At 53.7% G+C, this 9,748-nt stretch overlaps 1 protein-coding gene across 1 annotated transcript; it reads right to left on the bottom strand.

The window, feature by feature from the left end:
* Positions 1-2,655: 2,655 nt before the first annotated feature.
* On the bottom strand, positions 2,656-9,155 carry GDF7 (growth differentiation factor 7). The gene is given in 4 exon segments (XM_068161295.1): positions 2,656-2,863; positions 2,865-3,217; positions 3,219-3,577; positions 8,840-9,155. Coding segments are annotated over 4 exon segments (1,236 nt in total).
* Between the last annotated feature and the right edge of the window lie 593 nt (positions 9,156-9,748).

The raw sequence follows: 9,748 nt of genomic DNA, 5'->3' as shown, positions 1-9,748 counted from the left end.
GACTGAGTCACTGCTCTTCTCACCAGGGCCACAGAAGCTATTGTGGAGTTCAGGACAGACATTCAGCAGCACAGTGTCCCAGCATGGGGGTTAGGGTAAAGCATTGTGGGATCCAACCTGTCGCCCTGTTCTCCATCAGCCACCTCCAGACACAAGGTGGATGACATCTATCTGTCTGTCTATTCCTGGTAGCCATGGCCGAACAAGAGCCAAAAGGACCAAGGGTCACTGGCATCAGCACCCCCTCAGACATAATCTCAAAGGAGCAGGTCTCAGGCCACCCATCTGACCAAGGCTCACAAAAGCCAGCCCTGCCAGGAGCTATATATGTCTTGCTTGAATTTGAACTGCCCACAAACTTCCACCACAATCACTTGGAGGAAGGGAAGGGAGTAAAAGAAACCGGGGGGGGGGGAGGTAGAAATTAATTGTTTCAGCATTGAGAAAAACTATCAAGCAACCCACAGTGGTTGAGAAATTAGGAACTTTAAATGCCTGGCAACTCTGTAAGTGACAAGCTGTTTCCAGACCAAACCGATCTTGTACCGCTCCTGTCAGCCTCCTTCCCTCAACCCCCTGCTCCCATTTCTATCTATGTTAAGCCAAAGGCCAGAGGAAAGCCATGCGCCCTTCTGCTGACCCCTCCTCACCCACTTACTGCACTTTGCCTCCCCAAATGCCAACACTGAGAAAACCTGCCACATGGACCTGCCACATGTCACCAGCCATAGCCTGAGAATGCAGTGCAGATCTTACTGGGGCAAGGAGGGAGGCTGGGGTGTAGGTTTAGCCCAGCAGGTATGTCAACATTATTGATGTATACTATTTATTTTCTTGGGGGGGAGGGGCTGTTGGACCCTCACCTAGGCTCTTCTGACCTTTGAAACCATTCAGATCTTGGTAGAGTCCTTTGAAGTGACCCCATCTTTGCCCTGGTTTGACTCAGCCCTCCCTAGCAGAACACCCCTGTAATGGAGGACATCTGGCTTTATATAGAAAAAAAAAGCAAAAAAAAACCCCACATTTTCCATCTTTCCTAAGAGCAAACTACCATTGCTAACAAGAACTGACATTAACATGCCACCACCTTGACTGTCAGTAAAACATAAACCACCAAAAGCAAAATCTGTGCAAATACATCTTTGTTTTAAGCCAACCCAGTCATAAAGCCAAAGTCTGTACCAAGAGCCACTAAGGTGCAGCAGAAATGCTTCCCAGCATCCAAAGCACACCTAGCCGTGGATGCAAGGCTTTTGTGATTTAAAGGCATAATTTATACTCAGCTCCTGAGTTACTAACATGCTGTAGTACGCATGTAGCACCTCACAGCAGTGTCTGAGGGTCGTGTTCAGCTGTTTCCATGGGAAATATCTGTTCCTGGAGGATCCAGGTGCCCTTAATGGAGCAGGAAGAGGCATGCACTCCTGGGAGGGACAGAGCCCACTGGGAAACTGATGCCAAAGGAAGGCAGGGTGGAGCTTAGCCCTTCTAGAAAGATCATTTGGAAGAATGAGATGGCTTCTCCTCCAGGAACTTCAGACCTTTGCTTCTCTCCAGACATACGGAGGCCAGCTGTGTGACTCATGTGCCTGTTGCAAGATGTCCAGTGTACCTTGAAAATGAGGTTTGGTGCAGGAAAGGGAAGGGACTGGCCAGTTAGCACCTCCTGCAAGAAGGACATCAGCAACAGGGACCACTGGGAGCCAGAGCATCCCCAGCTAACACACCTGTCAGGGAAATTAATGCCTTCCCATCTCTGTTGAGAGCATGAGCTCTGCTTCAGACCTGACTCTCGCTTTAGCCTCCAGTTATGGAGACTATCTTTCCTGTAACCAACAACAGACTCACAAATCTCTCCACACTGCAAACACACCTGGACTAAATGTTTTCAGCCTCCCATGGCCACAGGTTCTCCACCCCCTGCCTTCTGTCAGGGATCCCTCAGTTTTCCTCTGTCAAACCCAGAGCAGCGATTTGAAGTCAGCCAGAAAAACTCCTTTAACTCAAAGAAAAGAGCATTCCCAACTCCCCTCCACCCCACCACTGCAGCTGAAGAAGTGACTGGCCTGATGTCTCTGCTGCAGACACCATTCTGTCCCCACTAGGCTGTCCGCATCACCAAGACAATTTTGGCTAGACATATTCTAAAGCCCTTTGGAAAGAAGGTGTCAGCTCAGCTTGGGCAAACCAAATGGATCAGACAAAGCTTGGAGGCTGAGTAGGCATCCCTCAAGGACTCTTCCAGGCTGCATACTGCCCTTCCCTGGAGGGGAGCAGACAAGGCATAGAGATGGGGGCAGCTCTAAGCAGGAGCCTGGCCATCTGTCACAGTGCATCACCCCTGGCTGAGCCCCAGAAAACTTACAGTGGGTGGTGGGGGTCAGTCTTTCTTTGAAAGGGTCAGGAGAAGGGGTGGAGGGAAACATCTACCGCATTGCTGTCTTTGGAGGCATCCCCTATCCTTCTCAGATTCATGGTCAGATCAGTCCCATGAAGGCATGGGGACACCTGCTGTGAGCTTGTTTTTTTGGAAAGGCACACACTAAAATGTGTATATGTGTGGGTATGTGTATTAAAAATATTTTTTATATATATATATATAAAATGGGACAGGGCTGCTGAGTGGAGTGGGAAGGGCGAGGGCTGCAGAAACTGCTACCTGCAGCCACAAGTCTCCACAACCATGTCCTCATACTGTTTGTAAACTACATTGTTCCCAGAGTCTATGTAGAGGATGCTGATGGGGCTAAGCTTGGAGGGCACGCAGCAGATGGGGGGTGTGGACTCTGGGTCCATGGAGTTCATCAGGGTCTGGATAATGGCATGGTTGGTGGGCTCTAAGTGGGAATGCAAAGGGAAATCAGACCCCCTCACAATGATATGCCTCATAATCCAGGGGGGCGATTATCCAGTCATCCCAGCCCAGCTCCTTGAAGCTCACATGCAGGGGCTTCCTGCTGCAGCAAGTCTTCGCCTTCTTCCCATGGCCTCTGCTGCCAGACCGGGCAGCAATAGTGGTCCATTTCTTCCTCCGCTTGGAGTACACCTCCTGGGCAGGATCAGGGGGCTCCAGGAAGTGGGGGCTGCCCAGAGACTTGATCTTATCCCGGATCTCCTTGAACAGGTTCTCCTTCCTCTGTGTGCAGGAAAAGGCCACAAGCAGAGCTCGCTCATGGGGCTGTGGCCGAGGCTTGCTGAACCCCAGCTGCCGGGGGGGGGAGGAGCCACCCCAACTGATCTGAGACAATCCTTAGCAGGAAGCACAGCAGCTTACCCGAGAGAGATCTCTCCCTCCAGTCCCGAAGTGCTTCCCAGACATCAAACACCTCCCATCTGGAGGAGCTTGCATCCAAAATGCCTGCAGCCCTGGATTCCAGCAGCTGGGGCTCCTCGCCATCCTGACTTGGGCAGGTTGAGAGGAGGAGGTGGTGGAAGGTGCTTTCATGGGAGAAGGCCAAGCTCCGATTTTCAGGGAGGGCATGCAGGATCCTTAGCTCTGCACCCGTCACCTCCTCCACCTTGGGCAGGCTGGAGATGTCAAAGAGGTATTGCTGCTCGGGGGCGGATGCAGAGGCATCTGGATGACATAAATTAAAAAGAAGAAAAAAAAAAAAAAAAAGAAGAAGAAAAAGGAAAAAATTGTAAAATCACAGTATCACAGTATCACTTACGTTGGAAAGGACCTCAGGGATCATCGAGTCCAACCTATCAACACAGACCCCATGACTAGACCATGGCACCAAGTGCCACATCCAATCTCCCCTTGAACGCCTCCAGGGTCGATGACTCAACCACCTCCCTGGGCAACCCGTTCCAATGCCCAATGACTCGCTCGGTGAAGAACTTCCTCCTCACCTCGAGTCTAAACATCCCCTGGGGCAGCTTGAGACTGTGTCCCCTCGTTCTGGTGCTGGTTGCCTGGGAGAAGAGGCCAACCCCCTCCTGGCTACAACCACCCTTCAGGTAGTTGTAGAGGGCAATGAGGTCACCCCTGAGCCTCCTCTTCTCCAGGCTAAACAATCCCAGCTCCCTCAGCCTCTCCCCATAGGCCTTGTGTTCAAGGCCTCTCACCAGCCTTGTTGCCCTTCTCTGGACACGCTCAAGTGTTTCGATGTCCTTCTTAAACTGAGGGGCCCAGAACTGGACACAGTACTCAAGGTGCGGCCTAACCAGAGCAGAGTACAGGGGCACTATGACCTCCCTGCTCCTGCTGGCCACACTATTCCTAATGCAGGCCAGGATGCTATTGGCCCTCCTGGCCACCTGGGCACACTGCTGGCTCATATTCAGGTGGCTGTCGATCAGCACACCCAGGTCCCTCTCTGTTTAGGAGCTCTCCAGCCACTCCAACCCCAGCCTATAGCTCTGCATGGGATTGCCGTAGCCAAAGTGCAGCACTCGGCACTTGGACTTGTTGAAAGCCATCCCATTGGACTCTGCCCATCTGTCCAGTCGGTCGAGGTCCCTCTGCAGAGCCTTTCTACCCTCTAACTGACTAACATCTGCCCCTAACTTTGTGTCATCTGCAAACTTGCTGATGACTGACTCTACCCCTTCATCCAGATCATCGATGAATATGTTGAAGAGGACAGGGCCCAGCACTGATCCCTGGGGGACACCACCAGTGACTGGCCTCCAGCTGGATGTGGCACCGTTCACTACCACTCTCTGGGCCCGGCCCTCCAGCCAGTTCCTAACCCAGCACAGAGTGTAATGGTCCAATCCACGGGCTGACAGCTTAGTCAGCAGTTTGCTGTGGGGGACGGTGTCAAAGGCCTTGCTGAAGTCCAGGTAGACCACATCCACAGGCCTCCCCACATCCACCAGGCGGGTCACCTGATCATAGAAGGAGATCAGGTTGGAGAGGCAGGACCTGCCCTTCCTAAATGCATGTTGGCTGGACCTGAGCCCTTGGCCATCCTTCAGGTGCGCAGTTATTGCCGCCAGGATAATCTGCTCCATCACTTTCCCTGGCACTGAGGTCTGGCTGACCGGCCTGTAGTTTCCAGGTTCCTCCATCCAACCCTTCTTGTGGATGGGAACCACGTTGGCCAGTTTCCAGTCATCTGGGACCTCACCGGTGAGCCAGGACTGGAGGAAAATGATGGAGAGTGACCTAGCTAGCACATCTGCCAACTCTCTCAGCACCCTAGGATGGATCCCATCCGGTCCCATGGACTTGTGAATATCCAAGTGGCTCAGCAGGTCCCGAACTAATTCCTCATGGATTTCCAGGGTATTACACTGCTCCCCGACCCCATCACCCAGCTCCAGAGGCCACTCGTCCTGAACTCCTGCCTTGCTGTTAAAAATTGAGGCAAAGAAGGTGTTCAGGACCTCAGCTTTCTCCTCATCCTCAGTCACCGCGTTCCCCTCCAGGTCCACTAGGGAGTGCAGGTTCTTCCTGCCCTTCTTCTTATTGTTAATATATTTATAAAAATGCTTTTTATTGTCTTTGACTGAGGTGGCCAGCTTCAGTTCCAGCTGGGCCTTAGCCTCCCTAATTTTATTCCTACATAATCTAACAGCTTCCTTGAACATACCTCGAGAAGCCTTCCCCTCCTTCCAAAGGTGATACAGCCTCCTCTTCCCCCTTAAATCCTCCAGGAGCTGCTTGCTCATCCAGGCTGGTCGCCTTCCCCGCCGGCTTGCCTTCCGCCACGTGGGAACCGCCAATTCCTGTGCCTTCAAGAGCTCCTGTTTGAAGTAGGTCCAACCCTCCTGAACCCCTTGGCTGGTACCCAGGGGACTTTGCAGACAAGTTTTTTAAATAGGCTGAAGTTCGCCCTTCGGAAGTCCAAGGTGAAGGTTCTGTTGGTGCTCCTCCCTATCTCCCTGCATATTGAAAACTTCACTATCTCGTGGTCACTGCACCCTAGGCAGCCTCCCACGATCACGCCTCCCACCAGCCCTTCCCTATTGGAAGACAGCAGGTCAAGCAGAGCCTGTCCCCTGGTAGGCTCGCTTAACAGCTGTGTCAGGAAGCAGTCCTCCATTCGCTCCAGGAATCTTCTGGACTGCCTCCTCCCTGCTGAATTAAGTTCCCAGCAGATATCTGGGAGGTTGAAGTCACCAACAAGGACAAGATCTGATGATCTTGAGACAGCCTCCAGTTGCTTGTAGAACAACTCATCAGCCGCCTCATCCTGGTTGGGTGGTCTGTAACAGATTCCAATCAGGATGTCAGACTTGTTAGGCTGTCCTCTGATTTTGACCCACAGGCTCTCAACTACCTCATCTTCCACCTCAAGTTGTGTGGCAGAGATTGACTCTCTAATATACAGAGCCACCCCTCCTCCTCTTCTCCCTCGCCTGTCTCTCCTAAAGAGCCTAAATCCCAGCAAGCTGAAGCCAAACTCTCGTTGTAGAGGCATACGGGACACAGAGTTACTGAAGGAGATCATTGCCTTGCAGCAAGGCTTGCTGAGCATCCAAGTGGAATGCTGTGCATAGCCTGTGCCCTACATCTGGGAGCATCACCCTGATTGGAAGCAGGGAAAGGGAGAAGGCAGAGAGGGAGGGAGGAATCACTTTAAACAAGTGGCTTCTTATCAGGAGTCTTCACACCCCGAGATGGCATCTCTGCCTCCTCCTGGGTGTTTCAGTGCCTCCACCTGCCTTACGACCCAGGTTTGGCTCAGAAGCTCCATCTGAACCTGTACAACCCAGTCCCATCCCAAATCAGCACATTGTCACCCACTCCTTCTGCCCTAAGTGTCACATGCCCACACACCCCAGCCACAGCAATGCCAAGTAAAATGCTGTATGAAAATTTCATTTTCTCTTGTATCAAAAGGTGAAAGATAGTCCAGCATGAATTTTGCAGTTTCTGGCACTGATTAAACATACTCAATGTGAATTAAAAAACAAAAAGAAAAAAAAAACACACAAAAAAACCCCCCAAACACACAAAACAACCACACACACATAAAAAAAAAAAAAAACACAAAACAACATACAAACAAATCCCAACTGAAACCGCAAAAAACAAACAAAACAACACAACAAAACCCCTAAACCAAAAAGAAAAAAAAAACACCACAACAAAACAAGCAAAAACCACAAACAAACAAAAATCAAACTATGAGGTTCGGGAGACGAGATACATGAGTTCTGGGAGGGTTGCCTCTTATTTCTCCCTTTCTATCTAGGAACCTGAGCTGGACACGCTTCACACGTTGCTGTTCTGCTCGAGCCCCCCGCCCCACTACCGGAGGAGCAGCCTCCTCCCGTGGGCATCACTTCGGTGCTGCATCCTGCACCGCCCTCCGGGTGGGAACGAGTCTTCTCCCTGTCGTTTGTTATTATTATTATCACCATTATTATAATTACCTTCATTATTATTAATTTAAAAGCAGATCTAAAATTCCTGGGAGAAGCAGATAAGGAGACCCCTTTGAAGAGTTCATCTGGTTTCGTTTTGCGCTGAAACTTCCCAGGACCTGTGCGCAGTTTTCCCCCGGCTCTTCCTAACCTGGCACTGCCATCTTCCAATGGGAGCATCAAGCCCTGCCTCCCGCCTCACTTCCCCGCGGTCTCCTCAACAGCTTCCAGCAAAAATCTCCCTGCAAAGGTTGCCGGCAGGATACGGCCCCTGTGTTTGAGGACGGGTTTGCGGCTGGGTTTGGAGGGCTGCGGGGAGCCCGGCATCACCAGCCGCAGCTCTCTTACCCAGGGACAGCTGGCGGCATGAGCAGGGGAATGCTAAGGCAGCTTTTGAGTTTGCCTTTTGATTTTATTCGATAGCGATTTTAATCTTTTCCCCGTTTGAGCGAACTTCGCTGGCAAGGCGCAACGTATTATACACATACATATATAAAAAATACATATCGTGAAATGCGTGTATGTGTTTATTTGATTATTGTCATTAGATCCACGGATTTGTAGAGGGGAAAAGAGGGCGAAGAGGCAGAATGCGCCAACACTGCTGAGCTCAGCCAGCTCGGGAGCGCGCAGAGAGTAAGCTTCGGGCTGCAAAGGGTCTTTTTCTCCCTCCCGGTCCTGGGGATGCTGTGCGGAGAAGCTGGCCCCAAACTGCGCCGCACGCCCCGGCCCCGCTGCCAGGCTGAATTTCGGCTGTCGGGAGGTCTCGAGAGATGCCCTTACCCCTACTCAACCTCTCCCGGCACTTCTCACCCTATCCCTAACCGCATCTCCAACACCGAGAATCATCCTTGATCCCCAACTGCATGTGCAACCCCATCGCCATCCCCGAACCCACGCTCATGCACAGCCTCGTACCTCACATCCATCGGCAGCCTTCTTCCCCAACTGCAGGCACAAGCAATTGCTATTCCTATGCCCTCACACAGCCCCATTCCCACCCCTCTCCTCATCTCCATTCCCACCCTCAAACTCACGCATAGCTCCATTCCCATTAAAGAACTAATGCACAGTCCCTACGCCGTTCAGCTCCATCTGCATCTCCAGGCGTTCCTGTGCTCAAACCAACTCACAACCTATTCTCGACCAACGCACGTTTCCATTCCAAGAACGACCTCGCGCTCAAACCAATGTGCAAGCTCTATCTCCGTATGCAACCACGTCCCCAAATCCACGCTTAAAGTAATGCACAGCCCTGTTTCCATCCCATCAAAACCCCATAATCATCCCAACCCGTCCCCACGCTCATGCAGAAGCCCGATGCCCGCACCCACGCACAATCGTATCTTCATCCTCAAGCCCATCCACAAGATCCATCCATATCCCCAAATTCCCAAGCTCCATCTTCCTGCCCGACGGCGGGGTCCTGGCGGGACAGCCCACCCCAGCCCTGCCGCCCTACTGCGGGCGTCGCGGTGCTCTGCGCTGCACAGAGGGATGCGCGCCCCGCACTCACCGCTGCGCGCCCGCTCCGCGAAGCCCGTCACCGTGTCGGCGTGGCGGCCGGGGGTGCGGCGGGCGGCCAAGCGCTGGTAGAGGGCCACCATGTAGTGGTGCGGCACCACGGTGCCGTTGCGAAGAGCCCTATCCCTCCGCGTCGGGGTAGAGAAGGGGGAGGTGGAGGAGGAGGCGGAGGAAGGCGCGGCTGCCGAGGGTCCCTGGGGAGCGGCCGCCGACGGGCTTCGCACGGCGGCAGCCTCCAGCCCTCGGCGGAGGCGGCAGGCACCCAGCAGGCAGAGGCAGAGGGCAGCAGCGGCGACGCGGAGGCGCATGGCGGCGGCCCGCTGCTCGGCGCTGTGGTGCCGCCGCCGCCGCCGCCACTTCCCGCCCGTTTTTGAACATCGTCTTCGCCCGCCGCCGCCGCCGCCCGCCGCTGCGGAAGCGCCCCCTGCCGGCCATCCGCCCCGCCCCGCCGAGGCGCCGCCCGAGCCTCCGCCTCCGCTTGCAGGTGAGACTCCCCTCCCAGGCTTACCCCCGCCCCGCCTCGCAGGGAGCACCTGCAGCGCCGGTGCAGGGCATCCGCCTGTGCTGCAGAGGTCACCTCCGCTTGATTTTGGCAGGCGATCCATACTTTGGAAGGCGTCCCTCGATTCAGAGTTGGAAGGGAAACACCGCCACCTCTCTTGGAAGGGGCGAGGGCATATTTCCGCGAGGGAATCTTCATACTGGAGGGGGGGAGCCTTCACCCTGTATTTGGGGAGTTTTCACTCGCCACCCCCGTGGAGTCATAGTCACCCAGTCATCACTCCGTGCTGGGCCGAGAAACCCTGGCTCTTCACCGCAGACCGGGCAGCCCCGGCTCTGCTTCTGGACACAGAAACGCCACCCCAGATTTTGGATGGGAAACCCCCGCCCCCCTCCCCAC

The sequence above is a fragment of the Melanerpes formicivorus genome, unplaced genomic scaffold (genome assembly GCF_026170545.1).
Source record: "Melanerpes formicivorus ecotype bairdi unplaced genomic scaffold, bMelFor1.0.p_v2 SCAF_57, whole genome shotgun sequence".
NCBI classification, from domain to species: domain Eukaryota; kingdom Metazoa; phylum Chordata; class Aves; order Piciformes; family Picidae; genus Melanerpes; species Melanerpes formicivorus.
This window is presented reverse-complemented; position numbering and strand designations above follow the sequence as displayed.